A 22,656-nucleotide genomic window follows, 5' to 3' on the forward strand; every position below is an offset into this window, starting at 1 on the left:
GGTTCTGACTAAGATTTATGACACATTTTTTACACTGCAGTTCATTTCTAACCACTGTTGGTATACATATGGGGACAAGTACTTTGTCTCAGAAAAAAAAAAATCTATTTATCCTATTAATTGTCCACAGACAAAATACATTCCACAAAATTTTCAATCCATAATATTTTTCTGTATAATCAGCAGTGAGATAAATAATGAAGAAATTGATTTGCTACAGAAAATAAGTCCTTAAAGTCAGTGTTTAAGGATTGTTTCCTGCACACAAATTAGAGTCTTACTCTCTTCTTGGGCAACACAGAAACAACTTTATCTCCTGGAAAAACAGAAAAATTTATGAATTCTTGACCATCTCTTTTTTTTGAAAGACAGGATAAAATCAAAGCCCTCTTTTTTTTTTTTTCAAAAACTGACAAATGCTTTACTAGTCAAACCTAAATGTTTTCTCCCCACACAAATCGGTCAGTACAAGGAAATAAAGGCAGTATCATTGACACAACAACAACAAAATCTTTTTTTCCCAGCCTCTTATAGGTAATTTCAGACCCTTCCAAATCCTTGCTATGGGCATTTCCATTTTCTCTTACAAATTTTTCTTCTACTATAAACTTGTCACATATGTAAAAACTGTTTTTAAGACCTACACAAACAAAAGTAGTACAGCTGGGGCCAGGAAGTCTCTGAAGAGTGTAAAATACATCATGTATGAGAGATTTTTTCCTTTTTCCTAAAAATATTATTGCTCTGTACATACCATATGTTGAAGAACTTTTCTCTTCCAGTTTTCCTTTTCTTTCCATTCGCACTGCACCTGCAAATTGAAGAATATGACATAAGGGCAATGTCTGGCTGATGACCTACTTTCTTGTAAAAGTCATCAGACTGTAAAAAATCCTAATGGTATATAATAATAGAAAAATAGAAACAATAAAATTATTTTTAATGTCATTTTACAATTATTTTTATTGTCTAAAGCACTGGAAACAAAAAGTATTGTAGTTTACCAACTTCTGAATGCTTGTCCTTCTCAATCACGTTCTTTAATATTTTCTCCTTCAGACTCTCAAAACATTTCTCCTTTATAGGCACAGAGCACTGTATCTCTGTCCCTTCAGAGCTCACTGATGTGGAAGACCTCTTTTTTTTACTATTCCCTTTGGGTAACTTTAGACTATTGGTTAAAGGCATTTCCAGATGCAAGGCATGTACATGGGACGAGGGTGCTGAAAACAAGAAGACAGATTTACTAGGCATTCTGTAAGGATTGCAGCCAGATCACTGGCTGGGTCAGACCACTGAAATGATATTATTACCAATACTTGACATCACACTTAATATATAATTACTGCATATGAATGCCTAGGTCTTAAGTCTTGCATACAAGGCAATACATGCCACAGAAGGTTTCTTTGTCTGTTTTGAAATTGAATCCCACTTTTAAACTACTGGTACTGCTTAAAGCCTACTTTTGCTGCTACTTTTAAGCCTTTTTGTTTCCTTTTTATTTCACTGTAATAGAAACCCATCTCAACAGGAAGTGTTAAAGGTGCTGACATTGTCAGTATCATTTATGTTCCATTATGCGAAAAGAGAACTAAGCTCTGGCACAAAATTTTTATAGCACTAAAATTTACACTTCTGCTTAATGCATTTGTAATCGATTTTAGTAACATTTAAATCAGTCTTTCACATGTGTATTTAAATCGACATTTGAATTACATGCAAAATACTCTTAATAGCTTTTCAGAACTGAGCATCATATACTGACAATTATTGCACTATTCAGAAAAGTTTATTCAGTGAAATACTTATTTTTTAATCTTTATCTGATGCAAATTAGTAAATAACATGGCAAAACTAAACTGAAATTATAATTTTTATTGCTAATATTTATAATCAAATAGGATAATGGTATTTTCAAATAATCAAACTAGAATAAATATTTACAAAAGAATATTATTGAGTTAATTCAAAACTGTCTGTGTTCATTAATACTGTGAGAGCTTTAAGTTTCATTTAAATCTAGTTAGGAAAGCCTAATCTTCATCAGACCATTGAGAACATTTCAGGACCATGCCAAGGACATACTGTACAAAAATGCACCTCTGAAAAGTCCTAAGGGGTTCAGGTTTTTCAATGCCAGCTGTAAACACTTGAAGACACCAGTCACCTTTGGTGTCTCTGAACATATGAGCCCAACAAAAGTATCAGCATGTAAAATAGCACTTACGCGTTTTTTTTGGTTTAGCACTTTAAAAGTCCTGAAAAATACCTGCCAGTGGTCAAGATATTAAACAAGACAAAATACAGAGCTGATCTGGAATGGCTTCTTTGAGCTCCCCCCCACCCGCACCCCCTTTTTTTTTTTTTAAATATTCAGTAATAAAACAACAAAAAGCATTTAAATAAGCAGTGGTAAGATAATTTAGTGAATTCATCAGTCGTAAATGGATTCTGGGGATAAGACAAGAATGTCTCACAGTTGACTCCATACAGTGGCCTTCCATGCTTGGAAAGACAAACCCAATTTTACTAGGATACAACATACACGTTACATGAAATTCACACCAGCTCCTAGGCAGCCTTCTCAGGAAAAAAAAAAATCAAAATGCCACAGAGTGAGAAAGCCACAGGGGCAGCAAGAGCAATAGAAAGTGGTACATCGCCTACCACACCACACCACACTTTTAAATGCCAGATGTTCCCAGCTGCAGACGCAAGGCATCACCATGCTATGCAATCTAGCAGCAGCCAGAAGGAGCTGCTCAGTTCTGCACACTGACTACTACCACAAGATGCAAGCTACATGACCACACCTGAGGCTACCTGAAATCAGTCATCTCACCTAAGACCATAATCCTTTCAAGACTGGTCTACTATTGAGGCTCTTGCCTTTGTTTGTATTTCAAGTGGACTTAGCTTGCTGGGATACTTATCCACATAAAACACTATCCAAATTATTCCTTTCTTGGGTTTCCTAATTAACATTTGTCTCCATTACAGGACTGAACTGCTTTGCCATCTGTGGAGCAATAAGTATATTTTAGCACCTCAGGAAAAGAAAAAAGTGACACTTTCCACATCATCATGCTATCAACGTCTTGTCTCGTTTCTAAAAAGAGCACAGAAGGATCACCCAAATGTATATAATTTGGTTAGGCCATTTTGATAAAAAGATGTGAGAATACCCCATCCATACAATCTCAAAAGAAATTTGTCTCAATATTAGATGAATTAGTATTTAAACTTCATGATTCATAAGAAATCCTGACCTCAGACATTCAAATATGCTCCGATATTGATAGCCACAACACAAACTTCACTATCTCAATAATTTTCAACACAAGCACATCTAACAAAGTAATCAGCTAGTAACTAAGTAACTGAGGGAACATCTATGATGGGCAGAAATCTGCTACAGTCACACAAATATCCATCTCAATGGCAGTGCTCTCCAGACTGCCTTTCTATAGTAACCTGAAAACAGAAATTTACTATTATGCCTGCACATTCTGCAATGCTATTCTTGGCTTTTACTGTTATTAATCAGAAATAATTCTAGATTGAGAACCCTAAATTCTCAAATCCTATATAACGTGTTAAGGATTGCAAAGTCTAATTATCAACTATGCAATCACTATACCTTACAAATAACCACAAAACTAGACAAAGCAGACAATCACATTCTGAAGAGCAAGTAACAAATACAGCAAGAAATATATTAGTTTATAAAAAAATCCTTTATGGAAATATTACCATATATTTTTAACTGTTACTTCTAATTGCAATTTTATTCCTGTTGAAGAGTCTAGTCAGCTACCTCCCACACAGTGAAGTGTGGGAGGTCTGCAGTTAACACTCAGCAGAGAGAAAGATGCTTAGAGATTACACTTGATAAAATTGATCTTAGAAAAGTGACATAACCAGTAGTTTATCACTAGAAGACTGATTTCAAATTAAAACCAAATGCAAACCACAGCACCTTCTGGTCCAGTTTATGGCATGTTTCCAATGCCACCTCTCCTGGTCTGGCATGGTGAGGTGACACAAGCCTCCCCCGTGCAAGCACAGGCACAGAATAGGATGCTCTGCTCTAAGTGCAGCAGCACCAACGGGCTTTTAGTGGTACTACTTATTTCAGCAAATTAAAATAAATTGTACTAATGTGAAGTGACTTATGTGGTTGCATGATATTCTATTCCATGGCTTTTGATGCTTCAACTTTCCTAATAACAGAAATATAACTATATGCACTAATATACAACTTAAATCATAACATGACCAGCATAACTCGTGGTTCTATTGTAATTAATTTTGTGGTTTGAATTCCCTGCGTGTAGGATGAATTTTATATCTAAATGCATTTTAAATACATATTACAGATTAACATCAGATCCTGCACAAGATGATCTCTTTAGGAAAGATGAGGACGTGAAAAGTTCTTGCTTGCCTTCAGCTAACTATCCCAAAAATCAGCTGGGAACTTCAGGGCAGAGATTAGAATGGCAGACATTCAAATTAGGGAGCAAACCTGGCTATCAATAGATGTTCAGAGTAAAACAGCTCCAAAGTAACAAGAGCTTTAGTGCACTAGAGTCTAGACACCTCTTAGAAGCAGGGTGATTACTAACAATGGCAGGTTTATTAAAAAGAGATTAATCTTGTTTTTCTGAAAATTTTGTACACCAGCCATTGTATTGTTCCTGCTGCAGTAAACATCAGTAGAATTATGTAAGAGTATACAATGTTTTTTCTTTTAGCGTAAGTGAAAATGTCTTTCATATAGTTAACTTAATTATCTTACTAGCAAAATCATCTAGACTGAGCTAGGACAGGAAATAACAGCTAATGATATTATATTATTATTATAAATAATAGTTATATTAGTAAGTGTAATTTTTTAATTTTACTTTTACTTAAATTTTAAACCCCAGGTTACTTGCTGAAATTATGTTTGCTCAATACGTAACAGTTAAACTAAAAAAATGGTGTAGAGTTACAGAAACCAAGAAAATTATGACCAATTTAAAGAAAACTATAATTGCAGGAAGATCTGAACTTCATGTAGTCAGAACTGGAAAACTACAGCATTTTGCATGTATTTAGACTGACTGCATATTTAGCCTATGGAAGGCTAACTGACAAAAAGGCCATTTATCTGCATTTTAAGCAGTCTGACAACTGAAAAGGAGGATTCTTAGTTATGTTCAGTATCAGGTGATTGCAAGTAGGTCCATGCACCAGTTTCAGCAAAGCAATACCTCTGTTCAGTAATTAACTGGTAGTGTATCGGTGTCTACCAAAGTGCACAGTCGTTCCATGTAGCCTGCGGACTGACAGAATTGATCACAGTACTTTTGTGCTGTCTCTATGAAATAACATACTGTTCATTTTGAGCCATGATTTTGAGAAGGAATCTACATGTCGATACTATGAGTTACCATTCATGTTTCTGCACTTCAGTGCACCTCATCCCTTCCCCTCTTATTAAAAAGTTGCTAACCTGGTGTTTTTCAAAGCGGTCATTAAAATGCATCATTTTTAACAATGCAAAATTATTTTTTCAGCTGACTCAACTGATAGTCCCTACCAGAAGTCTAAACTTCCAAAGCCACAAACGGCATCTCTGAATCTAAACCAGTACATCTCTTTTATGGAAGAGTCGTCAATTGTAATAGTCTGTTTCAGGCTAAACACTTCTGTTACTTCTGTAATTTCTGAAACTATCTACAGTTATCTAATTCAATGATTACAAAGCCAGCAGGTCCAACTTAAGTGAATTTAGCAAATTACAGTGTTGGCAAAATCTAGAACCAGATCTGTCCAGACCATGTCCATAAAAATCTAAACAGCAGATGTATCATAAAAGGACGTAGATTTAAAATAGTTCTTTAAGATTAAAAAAAGCAGACAATTACAGAGTAGTCTGGATTTTACACCAGCATTCTCAATTGTAATCTACAGAGTCACAATGCATAAACTAAACAATGCAATATATCAAATTGCACTTAGGCTGGCAGATGTTCCTGCATAAGGGAAATTAACTTCTCAATAATTTCAAGCATTGACAGGAATGAGAAAGGAAGGCTTTGGGCATCTCTCCTTTATATATCAGCTTGCCATTGTTTAAAAAGGTTAATTAGAAAAGGAAACTTGGTGATAGTGTGGATTCTTTTCACTCTCCTGAAGCATACAATAATTTGGTATAGTTATGTGTCCTTAAGTAACATGACTGGAGAACCTGTACTATTTCAAAAGTATAAAGACGCCTCCTAAAGCAGAGAACAAACAAAATATTATTCAACAACGTAGGGTATCTTCAGAGGTTTCAAACCTGAACTTAAAAACCTACTTTTCTTTTTTCTTCTAAGAGTATGAGAAAGATCAGAGACAAATGAGTTTCAGAGTTAGAAGCCTGAGATGAACCTAAAAGATGTAAGGACTTCAGTTAGAGTCCTAGAGATACTACTAGCAGAGGCAGCCAGCTCCAAAACCTCCCAAGAAATCTATCTCCAAATTAGATATCAAACTGCTTAGATTAGTCTTTCAGCCCACGCATCTTATACTGCTCGAGGCAGAGAGTTCTATTACATGGAGAAAAACTGTAATACATAAGAATTAGGAACAAAACACAGGTCTGCCTGGAAGGCAAAAGCCCAGAAGACAAAAAGGTAGCTGGCAAATCAGTACCTTGAGACCTTATGAGTCGTAAAATTATGTAGGTCAAAAAAAAAGCTCCATTAAGCTTCAAATACAGTATAAACTGTATCTTCCGGCATAGGCTGCAAGTGCTTCCATCTTCCCATTCTGGACACAAGTAGTAATACCAGATAAATTTGTCAGGGAATGGTTTCTCCTGACAAAGTGTGTGTACATGTCAGATATTTTTGAGTCATAAAGGTGGCTATAAAGGAAACATGTTATTTCTTTAACTAGACTCAGCTGTGGCCAAGACCAAGACCCAGCTCAACAAACAAACAGGTAGAAGTATACTCATGGATGCTGGGTCTAGAAGAAGCTCACTCAGACTCCAAGCCAGTTCCATGACAGAAGCAGGCAACAAAAATACCCATCAGCATTACTAACTACACATTAAATGATCCAGAAAGTGTATCAGAAAAGCCAGAAGTTAAAATCCTAGTAACTGAAGTGAGTTCTAATAAGCATGAAACAGATGGTAGTTGGAAGCTGTTAGTTTCTTTTATGATCTTGTTCTCTGAGTGGGCAAATTTACAACTCCCAAAAGTACCTCTCTTAGTGGCAGAAGACATGAGGTAAAAGGACTTTTACAGAATTTTCCCAGGAATCTGGAATTCTACTGCTATGCAATGTAATTAAAGGCAAATGAAGACTGTCACGTGGTTTCACTTGAGAAACTAAGTAGTATTTTTAAAAGCTTAAGTGGCAGCTCATTAGAAATTCCATAGTCCTTATTTTGACAAATTAGTTTAAGAGATTAAGAGATTTATTGTTTTGAGAGAGAAAGGATAATTATAATCATCTATTTTAAACAATGCAATATTGATCCAAGAATCCTACACAGCTTTTGCTACATCAGGTTAAATAGCCATGCTACAACTCGATGAAGCAATCATCTTATACTTTCAGTGGGAGCATGTGTGGGCAGAAACCCAAGAAGGGGCTGTACATACCAAACAAAATGGCTCACTGACCTATTAAGCACTTTAGCTGTAACAACATCTTAATGCAAAGTTATTTCTCAACCCCCAAACAAGACTAATTATAGTTTGAGTGCCATAATTCTATACTTTAGGTCACATTGTCCTCTGTTACTATTGATAACATTTACCAAAAACTTTCCCAGCAGAATACAGTAATTTTTTTTCCTCCTCTTATTTTGTTGAACAATTTTCTCATTTAAGGGGAAAAAAAAAAAAAAAAAAAAGGCTTGAGAGAGTATTCTTTCTTGGAAGCCAATTAAAAAAGGTACAATACTCATCCACATAAGAAACTTATGAAAAAAGTGTATGGACACCTATTGTACACTGGATGAAAAAACCCAACACTTGTAGGATCTGCAAATCACTATGTAAACCATTCCCCAAATCTCTTAACTGCCTCTACCCAAGTGATTCCCTTAAACCACAGTAGCCAGCAACTGCTACAAACTGAGGCAGCACAGAGTTCCAGTACTGGGCTCTCTGCTAACTTTGTGAGGGTGAACCGAGTCTATAGAAGTTTTAGAGGATTTTTCAGAAATATTTTCAAGTAACATTTCGTAGCAAGCAAATGACAAAATTTCCACTGCACACAAAAGCAAAGGTAGAGGAGTGCTGACTGTCTATGAAAACACTACTGAGTTTTAAAGCTGAAGTCACAAGATAAATGAGTACATCTAGATTTAGTATATATTAGTATGTTAGTAAACAACCTTGAATTATTTTTACAAGTTTTACCAATATATTTTTGAAATAAATACTGCTTTTTATATTCCATACTCAGATCCTCCTTAAAGTGTGTTCGAAAAAAGTGCTAATGCAGCTCAAAGCCAGTGGAAGACAAAGAATATGCAGATGGATGGACCCCAGAAAGAGTGGCAGGTGTGTGAATGTGCAGAAGGGGGGGGGGGGGGGGGGGGGGGGGGAAGAAACAAAAAAATATCCCCTCTTTCTGTGCGACTGAATATACATACATTTTAACCCTACAACTATAAACCTAACTGGTTGTATACTGAATCTCTTTACCTGACGCTGTTGTAGCTACTCTTCCATCAGTTACTGCTTTGGAAGAAAGATATGTAATCATCTGAATATCTTCCTTGTCTTTACTGGGATATTCATTACGGAAAGTGGATTCTGTGGATAATGGTGCTGTAACTTCCGAACTACGGCTTAAATCAAGAGGGAGACATGGTCCACGCTTCTCAAGTGACATATGAGCAACATCAGGTACTACATAAAAGAAAAAATGTAATATTAAAAAAAGATACATAGGTCCAACAAACAACAGTTTGGATTGCAGCACTACAAAACATAGGAACAGCATACAGCTTTAGCTACAATAAGTCAAAATATCCATTAGATGAAAACGGTGAAAGGTCTAATTTTTATGATTCAATTTCTCTTGGGCAGTTCTTTATTAGATTAAGATACATTACCCTCCAATTTTGATGACTGTTGGTTTTGACCACTGATGGAGAACACATTTCCATCAGTAACTGAAGAGGGAGAAGAAACTTTTTCTACAGAATCATCAGGCAAGGAGCAAGTGGCTAAACGCTGTGATCTTCTTCTCCGTTGACTATGTTTGTAGGATCTAGGGGAATTCACTGGCTGTGATGGACCTAAAAAGAGATCTTTCAATGTTCATGAAGCAGAGAGATATACCATAATCTTACCGCAGTATTTGAGATCTAAAGATGGGGAGTGATTTAAATAGCTCTTATTTGCAAAGCTGGTAATCACAGCAGAACTGGTAAAAGTAATTAAAAACTGTGACTACCAGGAGCAAAAAAAAAAAAAAAAAGTAGAGTTATGCTCAAGACATGATTCTGCTTTTTGCTTATTATACATTATTAGGGCACCTACTTCCCCGCTGATAAAGGCTGTTTTAGGCAAACAGTGTATTTACAATAAACAAACCCCATATAACCCAGGAGAGTAGGCTACTTATAATGGAAGGGGGCAATAGGATTTAACAGTAAACAGAACAAATGATCACAGTTAAAGATCTAAAAAGTAATGGATAGTGTTAACATACAACTTTAAAAAATCAAAAGCAGTGATTATTTTTATATCCCACCTCCTGTCTTCTGCTAACCTGATATCAATACCCCAACTGTATTTCAAATGCACACTGCCAATGCATGGCACAGTAAGAAGGCTCAAGAACTTTCTATTTAAAATAAAAAGGGGGGGAGGATTGATATAGGTTAATATAGGCCTGATTCATTAAAAACAAAAAACCTAGACTCCGCTACAATTCTCCAATTTTGCCTAGCTTCACAAACTTTTGCTTTAGAAAAACATTTAAGTCACTATTACACTGTAAATCACTGTTCTCTCCTGAAGTAGTTTTTGGAGTAAAATATGTACAGATTTAAAAATAAAGACATCAAACTGAAATTTCCATTAGAGGTGGTAAAGATTCAGAAGCCAAAGATTAAAAGACAGCACTAACAATATCTAAGCTATTAAGTAACCAACTTCTAAATTAGCTAATTTTTAAAATGTTGCTACAGAAAAGTCTGACTTAATCCATAATACAAACATGCTCAAGGAAAACTACTTACCATTAGTTTAGGGGAGGGAAGGTGTATTATAATATAGATGACAGCTAGTATTTTGTAGGGACAAAATACAATTTATACCAATGTGACCTGAATAAATAGAGACAGCTGAATTTGCAACCCTCCCTCTCCCATTCATTTAAAGTTATCTGTGAGAAAAGATTAAAAGAAACTTATCTCCCAAGGGAAAGTATCAAAGCAAGGTTAAGAGGAACACGCAATGCAGGTTTAGTCTTCCATCCTCAACCACTATTCTAAAGGTGAAACAAAAATGTAGCTTTTGACTTACTGGCACCCACATTTATTTTAACTCTTGGCTTCATCATTTAATGTTCTTCAGGCAACAAACTAAGAACCTAATGTACTCTCAAAAAAATCGTAGAAATATTTTAATATTCATAAAAAATAGCATATTCGAGGATGCAGCATAAACCTTTCCCTGTTCTTCCGATAATCAATATTTTAGTCCTTTGCAAATCAGTTACATTTTAAGAAGCTGAACATCTATAGTATTTTACTGAGACAAAGAAACCCGATTTTTTTGTATTTCCCCACCACAGATCTTGAACCCATCTTCTCTTTCACATCATATTTGGACGAAATATCACATAAGGTGAAGAATGCCACAGCCAACAGGTACAGCACATCAGCCTGCTGAAGGCGGAATTTCTCAGAGAAGGTAAGGTCCACAACCAAGGTGTACGTCTTTTCTTTTTAATGAATCAGGCCCCTTCAGAAGAGAGGTTTGATTTTTCCTGTATCCCTGGTAGTACTAACATGGAGATTTAAGCTGGAGGGAAAGTCAACCATTAAAAGCCATGACTCTATAAATATAAATGTATTATTTAAATGTATTATTTCCAGTAGAGTAATTCATATGCCTTATTATGCAACTTGACTTTTAAAATACTGAACTACCTCTAATTCTCCCGCTTGGACCTTTTATTTAAAGCAGATTCATTTTTAAAAGCAATAGCCATTTACAACCAAAAAAATTTCTGTATATCTCTTGTAAGTAATTACGGTATTTTTTTTAAAATGTCTGTGCTCACTAGTTTTATTTATCACAGAAGAAGGAAGCTGAGAGACCAGCGTCAAATCCTCGACTTGTATTAATTCTGGGGAAAGTGGTGATTTAGGGGGCTTTATACACCCAGAAGAATCTCCAGATTCTTGTTTGCATTTCTTGCTGCGAGCCTTTCCTGAAGACAAAGTTGAGGATAACAGTGCAGGTTTCTGAATGTTGGCAGAACTGCTAATATCAGCTTCATTTTTTTTCTGACTTTGTGGTTTAGGTGAAATCTCCTGAATAAATAATAAAAAATTGATACTTTTATTTCAGTTTCTTCGCTGTAGTTCTTGTATTCTATTTTGATCTTTTTAAAAGCAATTTTAGTATTCAAAACACATTCTAAAGCAACATTATTTTCAGTACAAATTAAAACTATTTAAATGCATCACATTGAACTTTTTCTTTAAAGGAGCACTATCAATCATTTTCAGTTTTCAGAACACCCTAATTTCTTACTATTTGAAATACCTGCAGAAGGCCCAAAACCAAAACATTTTAACTCCATTCTCATTTTAAAAATTCACCAAAGTCTTATTTTCTGTCTCTTTCATCTTCAGTAGACCAGGACTGTCACTGCTGTCTCAGAGTATAACTTGGAGGACACTTGTTACAAGCCAGAATATGTACACTGATGTACAATCCTAGCATATCTCAAGTTGGAATGGACCCATAAGGATTACTGAGGCCAACTCATTAGGCAGTCCTGCGAGGAATAGCAATTAAACCATATGACTAAGATCATCGTCCAGACACCACTTGAACTCTGACAGGCTTTTGCACTGCAATGAACAGGCAATCCTTGCTCAGAATGACTGCAGTTCTAAAAACAGTTGCCAAAATTTTTCCTTCACAGTCATTTCCCTGACCAGAGCAAAAAAAGAGTTTAAAGATTTCCTCAGGAAAACTTTAACACAAATTTCATTTTTAGATAAGAACCTGAAAAAGTTGATAATGCTCCTTTAAGGAATGTCTGAAAACAATAAAGTTTCCAAGTGCTGAACACACTCTCACACAACCCCTTTCAGTGCTGGGAGTCTGGATTTCACCACATTATATGTTTGTGCAAATACATGAAGAAATCACAACTTCTAGCACCACAGGGTTAAATAGATTGCTAACTGTTGGGGAAAAATGAGCAGATAGAGTTAAAACAGTTTCTGAAGAAAAAAAGAAAAAATCAACATATAATGCAGCTTTCCAATTTCATCAATTTTCATCCTTCTTAACACACATACTGAAGTATTATTTTTAGACAGTTAGCATGCATTGACAGACATCAGCATTTTAGATTTTGAACTGGAAGTTCTTCCTACTTTACTGAATAAACTGTGCATGTGTTACAACTTGCCCAACAATGGCAAACTACAATATATGAACGTTATTTCTTAAACCTGTCCCCTTTCTTGCCCCAGTTACATCACACAGCATAGTACCATCTAATAAAACCATAACAAAGTCAAAAGCTATTTCTAGAATGTGTGCACCACTTTATCCAAACTAAAAACGTCACATCTCTGATGATTTGAGGGTATTTTGGGGTTTTGTTATAAATCATAATTTTATTTTCCACTGGAACTTTTCATGTTCCAAGAGAGGAAAAAAAAAAGAAAAACAAAAAAACACAAGTGCACATTCTGTGTTTGTAAAAGGGCACCCCTGAATGCTACATGAATAGCTTGCTGGAAGTATCATGTAAAGATCCGGTGCAAAACATCCCACTCAGCAGACACCAGTTCTACCTTGAATAACTCAATTACACATGTACTAAGTGCAGTTTATTCATTTAAACAAATATTCCATGAACTGTAGAGTATACCTATGCTGGTTATGAGAGGTATTACCAGAAATTAATTAGAGTCGTAACTTGTAAATAAACAATTTTATTGTTCATCTTCACAGATGTGAAAGACATTACTACAGCATCCATTACTTTCAAATTACAAAGTTATTTAAACAAGATTAAAAAAATTAAATTAATATTTTGATAAGGTGCTTAACCTCTTAACAGGACAAATTAACATTAAAAACCTCAATGAATTAATGTTATTCATCTAATCAGGTCTTGGTCAAAAGGAAATATAACATGACATACCCTAATACAGTTAAATAAACTACTGTATGTGCAACTAATCGTTTGAGGTTTTGGGTTTAAGACAACTGTAAACTAAAAATATATAAATATAAATAAAATAAACTTCCATCAACAAAGTCAGTTTTCGGCTATTGGCCTGAATACTTCTACCAGGTTCTGTATTACATTATTAAAAAACCTACAAGATATTTTATCCATTCAATTTATAGCAGTAGCAGACAAAACCTCTAAGGAATGTCAGCTTTGCTATTGGAAAAGCTTTGGGGGAGTTTTACAACTCGGCCATTTTAATTTGAGTTTGGGCAGGAACTTGGTGAAAAAAGCTTTAAGCTCAAAAATTTTCCTCCCCACAGCTGATCGTTTAAATGTTTGTGAGGTTTCTGGTTTTAGTTAGAAGCAAAGGAACAGAACAATTTGGGATTTTAGATGCCTCTTTAAAGGAGCTTAACTAGTATTTCCAAAAATGAGGTTTTTCAGACCATTAGCATGTAAACAATGACAGAGACATCTTTTTTTTGTATCTAATCAATAAAACAGAAACAGCCGAGTTACTAAGTCTAAGAAGTAACAAAAAGGTTTTAGTAAATATGCACTGTAGTTTATACTGTTGCATACACAGTCTATGTAAACCACAAAGTCCCATTCACCATAATGGGATTCTGCATGATAAGATTTACATTGTAATGATTCTTCCAAAAACAGCATGCTGTAAGCCATTTCACAGTTTTTTGCACATTGAAAATATCACACACAGTAGCAATAAAATCATAGCATCTTTAATATGCAAAAATTTGAGAAATGGAATGTCATGTCAATACATTGTAAACCTTTATGCAAAATATCGGTCAATGCATTGACACCATAGTGGCTCAGTCTGCCGTTACCGTGACAGCATTAAAAACAGAAAATCATGTTCCATTGACAAAACTCGCATCCAATGCAGCGTCAATGGAAAAACCACAGCAATGCAATTATATATCAGCTCTAAAGAACCAGTACAACCAAAATATCAAATAAAGTTTGGGGTAGGGACTGTTTGTAGAGTGTGCCGGGGCTTGAGAACAGAAGTGCTCTTTTAAGAATTGTGGGCAGCAAGGCTATTTTATTCAAATGCTGCTGTTAAAGAAGAATGAAAATGAATACAAAAAAGCTGTATTAAAACTACATTAAGGCTCTGATTTAAGTCATTTGAAAACAGATGTCCTGAATCAAGACTACTGTTCATCCTTAGCTTGCTTTACCATGCTTAGGCATTCAGCCCTTTTAATATGCAAGATAATGCACAACTCGGAGTCAAGCAATGCCTGAACACAGTGGAATAAGCCAAAGATAAAATGGCAGCCTTCAGGTCCTGCAAACACGCAGGTTTAAAAATCAGACCCTTAACATTATTTAAAAGTTTCTTTTTTGTATTTATTAAAATACACACCCTTGCAAAATGTATGGCTCATTGAGCGGTTCATAAAACACGTACAAGCCTACAACACCAAATTCTTACAATATAAAAGAAACTTCTTTTAAAAGAAGTTCTAAGTGATGTCAAAAACCCTGTTTCAAACACAAATTAAATTTGTGTAAGGGCCTTTTCCTAAGCCAGTCACGGTCATGGTTCCAGCTATAAAACTGGACCTTGGGACACTGGTCTCCTCATATTTGTTGCACGGAGACTTCATTTTTCTTTGTTTTCTGTTAGTTTTCTAACACAAAAGCTCATTACTGAAATTCAAGTCAACACTATTTAGAGACAATTAAATTCCATACTTCTGGCTCTGCCAGAAATGTAAACATAAGATCAATTTTCAGTTCCCTGTTAAATCTGAAGGGGCAAATTTTTATGTTGTAGGTACTACATCTCCATGGCACACTCCAGTGGGAACCTTGCAAAAGAATCAAACTCTACCATTTCATACCTGCTCCAGGACTGGAGCTGTTTCTTTGTTGCCTTCCTTTTTTTCAGCACCATCCGCAACAACAGCTTTGGATGCCAATAAACCTTAGGAGAAAAGTTGCAGAGATTTTTACTCAGAAGTGGCTTGCAACAAGAATTTGTGGAAAACAAAGCAAAACAGTGAGACAAGAAATATTAACTGCTTGTATCTACAACATAAAACCCTCTGAAACAGCTCCACACAAAGCAGACCACTTTAAATTAGAAGAAACAGAAAATTAAAGGACATTCCCACGATGGTGTCATTTCACAAGAGATACCTCTCTGACATTTCAAGATGAGAATCAAATTAACAATTGTAAAATAATGTCTCAGCATCCTTCTAAAGCCCAAGCACTTGGGCTTTAACACCAAGCCCTCGATACTTAAGTACATTTTAAGAGATCAAAATTATTTACAAACCTTTTCTCTCTCTCCCATTTCTAGTCTTTAAGAAATTCCCATCAGAATTTTTATTACTACTACTTTAACACATGCAAATTTTCTTTAGACAAAATAGAACAAGGGATTTAATTTCCAAGTCAATATTCTCAGAAGTGGAGCTCCCAAATTACCTCAATAACAAGACCCTATGGGGAACAAATACCTCAGAATATGTCACTTCATTCATGAACTCATATACAATATCACTACTGACTACCAAAAAAAAAAAAAAATCTGTAAAAGACAAGGAAATATAAATATGAGAAAACTTTTGGCTGGCTAAGCATATAGCAATAGCTTCAGTTCTACTTCACACAGTAACTTTAATTACCTAAGTATGCAGATAAAGAAAAGATCTACACCCTAAGACAAAGCAGAACTGATAAAACCTGAAAACCAGAAATCTGAATAAAAATTACTATTATAATCCCAGTAAGTATCAGTATTGGGGGTGGAGAGTTTAAGCCCTCAGAAATAACTTGAGCTGACTAATCCACAGAAAATTCCTGTTGCATTCCATGAAAAACTAGATATGCTCAAAATTAATTCACAGTGCAAAATGCCCAAGAAATTACAAATTAACAAAGCCTGGTCTCTCAGGAAGTGTTTCAGGACATTTAAAAAAAGGCAAAAACAGGCACACAAAAAACTGTGTGGTATTTTGCTAGAAAACTATCACATTTCAGCTCTACACAATAAATACTACTAGGTGCTTTTCTTCATTTACTCTTTTTTTTAGATTAAATTATGCTTCAGTTTACTGAAAAGTAGTTACGTTTTAAATAACCTTTTTCAGAACACCATGTCCATAACAAGAAGTGTAAACTAATTGATTTTATAGATAAATAGGTTAACGGAAAGGCAGAAACTTACTTAGACCTATTATATTAATACAAATAAAATTATCATGTAAGATTTTAACTCTGCATTAGGCTTCATAAAAGATTTAGGTTTCATGGACCTAAATAAACATTAGCCACTCAAATTATCCTGTTTAAATCAAGTTGCAAAGTTAACAGTGTTCTTTATATTGACAATCATGGTGTAAAATGAAAAACAAAATAGTTTTCAAAATTAAGTGGAGTTTTAAATATCAAACAAGCTATAGCCTATAAGGCAGGTTTTGTGGTTCCACAAACCACAGCTTACCCAGAGAAGCTGTGGCTGCCCCCTCCCTGGCAGTGTTCCAGGCCAGGTTGGACGGGGCTTTGGGCAACCTGGGCTAGTGGAAGGTGTCCCTGACCATGGCAGGGGGGTGGAACTAGATCATCTTTAAGGTCCCTTCCAACCCAAACCATTCTATGATTCTATGTTTCTTCTTTCTAGCTAGATGCTCAGAAAGTCAAGTCACAAAATGAACATAGACTGTCAGACCTGTGAGTAGTATATAACCCTTCTTATTTCCTTTTTCTCTACCTCATTAAGTATCTTTCTAACCAATCACCATGTCTGCAGAAAGACAAAACAGCTCCACAAGTTACTACAGCAGCAAGACTGCAGGTTGTTCACCATCCTTTGTCAGTAATAGCACATAATAAATTAAAAGGATGGGGTGCATAGAGAACCAGAAGTGTTTTGTTCTGTAAGCTTGCTGCCAACGTTGCCTATATTCTTTTAGGAATCAATACTACAGCGGGAGATGTGGAAGCAAGCATTCCAGAGGCAAGAACTAACTGGAAGAAGACATTAATACATGCTCAGCAGGAGACATCCTTAACATTCAGGAAATGTAATTTCCCCCAGTGGCAGTAGCAGAAGAGTAAGGGGCAAAGGAAGCAACTTCATTTTGTTAAGTGGTGAGCAAATAATACCAGATGCAGCTGTGGCCCTTGTGGCAGACAATCTGTAACAAATACTGAATGCTGAATTGAAATCCAGAGAACAGTTCTCTTCAGACAGCCTCCTAGAACCACATTATTTGCTCTATTTCCCCAATACAGCCAGAAGACACTTGGTAAATTAACGTTTTCCTAATAGCTACAATGCTTTATGATTCCCAACCTCTCTTCAGATTTAAAAGCTCACGCTGGGGACAAAAGTGACAATTTAGAAGCATCTCAAGCATAAGAAATAAGCATGTAGCAACAGAAAGTTTGATCATCAGCAGTTACACATTCAAAATACTCCATTATATGCATCAATAAAAAAACCCTACTACAGTAGGGGTTACAGAAGTGTGTTAATTTGAGAACAGCCACACAAAGTAACTACCAAGCATGACAAATTTCACCTTGTAATTAAAGGATTAATTCAGTTTCACTGAAAGGTAACATTCTCTGCTAGTGGAGTACGCTTTCATGGAGACAGAGACATACTGTTTTTGAATGGTAATGAAGTCAGTGGCTGCAATATTATGTTTTCTGATTATTCAGTTCAGTCTATATGAGCCTGTCCAACTGCTATTATTCTTATAAAGCCCCTCAGGAAAGAAGAATCTATCCACAAACACAGAAAAACAATTTCTAAGCTACAGGTTTTTCAGCTGGTTTAGGTATCTTCTGCTACTAGCTACTATTAGAAAAAAAATTAACAGGGCTCTGTAAGCCCTGTATGTATCACTAGTATATATATCTTATACTTCTACTGCTCATGGCAACAATTAAATTGGAAATTAACTGAGGGTGTATGCACTATGGACAGAGGAGAGTAGAAGTGACATTTGTTAACTAAACTTGGTACCAAATAAGAAGCCTTCCAGGAAAGAAAATCCTGGAGACAGAGATACGTTTTCCTAAAGACTACTTCCTTCAATACCATGTTTTATACTGGCCCATTTCATTTAGTTTCTCCTTTAGATTCAAGTACTGACTGAGAGACTGAAATGGAACCACACTCATAAGAAAACTGACTAAACATCCTCCATTGGTCACCTATGAAAGGCTGGAGCAGCCAAAACAAGTCTGAAAAAAACTCATCATGCAGTTTATATTTATCTTACAGAAGAAACAAGTAAGATTTTTTTTTTATGAATGACCATACCCTATCTATTACCAAAAAAAAAAAAGAACAATACTCCTCTCACCTGTAGCATAGAAAAGTTTGCCAGACTTCTCACAAAATATTAATTACTAGAATAGTGAGTGGAATGCATTTCTATCATACCGTCTGCCAAGGGCGCCGCTGTTAAGAGGGAAGACTTCACACCTTCTTTCCACCCAGCTTTTTAAATGCATCTGATACTTTCCCAGCACAGGTACAAACATATTACCTGATTCTAAATACTGACAGGATCACTGATGGCATCACAATTTGCTTTTAAGAGGCATGGGGGAGGAGGGATCCAAACTGAAATAATTTTTTTTACAATTAAGCAAACTTTTATTAACTTTTGGAATAAAATTATTTTTTTCAGCTTTTAAAGATGACCAATTATCTATTATTCTATTTCCTGTTGTATAAGATGTATTCTATAGCTATATACTTGTTTTCCATTAATACCTTTGAGTAGTTAAGTGTAGGGAATGAATGCATACACGCTGAAAAAAAAACATTTCAGATCTTCACTGCTTCAATTTGTAGCTGGGCTTGCATACTTTTAAGTGACATACTGTAAACTCTTCTCAGCAATAGTTTTACTTTATGAAAAACTACTTAAGTTTTTCCACAGTTAAAAGCTTTTATTTATTAGTGGTGGTGGTATGTAACTCATGACCATGTTAAGAAGTGTACAAACCCCAAATTCACCTGATAATGGGGAAAATTGTGCAGCTGGAGTTAAAAAGTACTCAATAAATTGATCAGTTCAGGATGGCTATCTTCCTAAAAATCTAAAAGACCAAGACATATCTGAGACCATTCTCCAAATTTATGAACAAGGCACATTTTATTACCATTTATAGACTCCTTTAAAAGTTCCAAACTAGTAAAAGACTGTAGTGAGTATCTGCCTCATGAATCTGCTTTTAATCAATCTACATTAGTACCTTATATATAAGCATGTAGATTTCACTATATTAAACAGGAAAATCGTTATCAACAAAAGAGTACTTTACCAGTGATCTTGTTAAGACGAGCTCTCTTTGCCTGAAATGAGTTGCCTAGATTACTTTTCCTCTTGTGTGATAATGTGCTCTCTGCCTGCACAAAGGTCATCTTTGGAACATCCACTACAGGAAATCCTACTTTTAAACAGAAGAGAAATCTAATAAACTCACATTTCATGAATACATAAAACTACCCAAAATATTTAATTATTCTAGAACTGTTATTAGAATACTGCAGTAAAGAAACTTTCAAATTCTATTGAGGATGAAAATGACATTCTGAAGATTTAATATTACACATTGAAGTACTAGATGCAATTACTTCAAAATTTGTAATTTTTACTCAATATTATGAGAAATCAGTATTAAAGACTATTAAAATTAAAAAATTTTTATAAACCCAGAAATAGTTTCAAACATCCCTGAATATGAATATATCATCCATACTGATTTTTTTTTTTTTCTTAGAACAAGATCAGGGATCATCTCACAGATAACAGATGATGCAGGAATATGAACCAAAGCATACAATGAAGTCGTTGAAAAAAAAAAAAAAATGTATGTTTTACTCTTGTTAGAAGTTTTGTACAAGTAAATGCTGACTTAACGAGATTCATCTGATAAAAAATTGGTTCTGAACTGATTAATGTCATGTATCATAAAGTTATTATAATAGCAAATGAGACCTCCTCCTCTAGAAATACCAGCTATTACTTAATTGCAAAATTAACAAAGTATTCTACTTCAGCATTACAAAAGAACCTATTTTCTCTTTTATAGAATTTGTTTTTACCAAATGTGTCACTAGATGTAGGCTCCTCTTCCTTTTTTTGGACTTCCTGCATGATTGTAGAGGTTGATGTTTCTTCCTTTTTTGAAGGAACTTTTAGCCATTTTCTGTCCTCTTTATCTTTATTGCTGTTTGCGCTGGTTCTAGGTTTACTTCCTGCTTTGTTCTTGGCTGCTGCTGCAGCAGCAGCTTTGACCAAAGCTATCCAGTCCTCCAAAAAGGAAAAAATGGTAAGTAAGTATTAAAAAAGTGCTGGAGACTCAAACAGAAAATACTTATAAACCCAGTGAAACTTCATCTAGAAATGTTCAACAGCAGTTGAATTTATTTTTATGGCTACTACTCAAAAAGTGGTAAAATGAGTTTCCCAAATTGCCTAAAACTTGAATCATTATCAGTATGCCACATGGATAAAAAGCAAAAAGAAAACATCTTCAAAAAACAGTGTATAATATTCTGGCTGCACACATTCCCTGCTACCTATTGTACGTATCATCGCTATAGAAACCCAGGAGCTCCCAAACCCAGAACACTGACTTGTTTCTTACCCTTCTGGCTGTGAAATACACCAATTCCATTGTTGCTCAAATTTAACTATTATTCAAAACTACAATCAACTCAAAGCATGGTCCAGCCAGCTGCAAAGTTGGGCAAAGTTCTTCCTGAATTAAAATTGATAAAGCAGGGATAACTCTTAAGCAATTATATCTTGTTTCTAGAGTAAGTACAGATAACACTCTTTTTGTATTACATATTACAAGTTTCATTCAATAATTTTAATTAAGTGCTCTATAAGATGGCTGAATTTCACGATCCACATTTAAAGTCATAAAAGTGCCATTTTGTACCATGGCCTATTTGACCATACAGAAACATCTGAGGAGTAAAAATCAGATCATACCGCCCAAATTAATCTACTTTTTGGCATGTAGACAAAGCCAATTTCTCTCCATTGACTTATAGGGTGCCCCAATACTTCCAAGACTGAGCTAAACTCTTTCCACTAGTTTGGAGCAACCAGACTCATGCATTATGTCTCCTGAGTGTCAGGGATCGATCTGACTGCAAAAAATTTTAACTTGATCCTTTTCACTGAAGTTTTTTAAAAATTTCCTATAACATCAAGGTACAGATTTTTTTCCATGGATAATATGTGATATAAAAAACAATAGTAATGTTTATCCTCCACCAGTAAGAATTAAGCATTGAGTGTTTTGAACAATAATTAATTTACTACATGGCAATTTGGCTATGAGAGTATTTGCAGACTTGTACTACTGCATTAAAAAAAAGTATGATAAAGACTATTTTTTGTCTAGTTTCACATGACTGCTTAACAAATAGTAATTCCCCCCCCCCCCAGCTGTAGACAAAATAGATTTTACTCTGAGCTGTTTCCTTCTTGGTATATTACCATACGAGGTACCTAAAATATCTTTATTTTATACATCTTGTTTCAGTGAAACTTTTTCCCACTTGTTAAGTACTGTATGTCTTAAAAATTTCTGTTCTACTGAGGGTTTCTCTGCCTTTGTTGATGTACAAGAAAAGCATAACACAAAATACAAAGCATTACTTTTCCTTGTATTATGCTTTTCCTCCTCCATAGCTCAATACTTTTAAATCACTGCTTTACAAAGGTTATGCTTCTACTTCGCATCAAGCTATGTACTTAGAAACACCAGCAGTTTTGATTCTTCTAAGATAAAAGTGTTCCATGTCCAAACTGTAAATGAAGATGCATACACTCACATCTAGCTAGCAGCAGCAAAGTTTGGAAGCGCTTTGGCAATGCTTACACAACAGGCAACTACCAAAGCCATTTGGTGACATGCCAGCCACAAACAGCGTGTCTAACTGCCAGCTGCATAGTCAATCAAAAACACACATACCTCTTTTTTGGCCAGCCAAAACGAGCACACACATTAGCTCCAGTCCATCCAGAGCCTTGCCCATCCAGCAGGACAAAAAAAGGATTGAGCTATTTGTGCTGGTGAGGAGTTAGGAGACCTGAGAGTAGAAGTCTTACACTGTACCCTGGCCAAGGGATGAAGAGGATCAGTAACATGGCTGGAGGTTGGATCTTACGATAAAAATGG

General features: G+C 35.3%; 1 protein-coding gene across 1 annotated transcript in view; it reads right to left on the reverse strand.

The window, feature by feature from the left end:
- PHF20L1 (PHD finger protein 20 like 1) overlaps positions 1–22,656 on the reverse strand; it is a 61,331-nt gene that overhangs the window by 23,328 nt on the left and 15,347 nt on the right. The window contains exons 7-15 of the mRNA XM_074901128.1: positions 20,561–20,768; positions 19,777–19,905; positions 15,324–15,406; positions 11,302–11,554; positions 9,119–9,304; positions 8,706–8,912; positions 1,005–1,223; positions 755–811; positions 282–316 (exon numbers count right to left, since the gene is read on the reverse strand). Coding sequence (XP_074757229.1) covers positions 282–316; positions 755–811; positions 1,005–1,223; positions 8,706–8,912; positions 9,119–9,304; positions 11,302–11,554; positions 15,324–15,406; positions 19,777–19,905; positions 20,561–20,768 — 1,377 coding nt within the window. The remainder of the gene's footprint in view (positions 1–281; positions 317–754; positions 812–1,004; positions 1,224–8,705; positions 8,913–9,118; positions 9,305–11,301; positions 11,555–15,323; positions 15,407–19,776; positions 19,906–20,560; positions 20,769–22,656) is intronic.

The sequence above is a fragment of the Athene noctua genome, chromosome 2, assembly GCF_965140245.1.
Source record: "Athene noctua chromosome 2, bAthNoc1.hap1.1, whole genome shotgun sequence".
Lineage (NCBI taxonomy): Eukaryota > Metazoa > Chordata > Aves > Strigiformes > Strigidae > Athene > Athene noctua.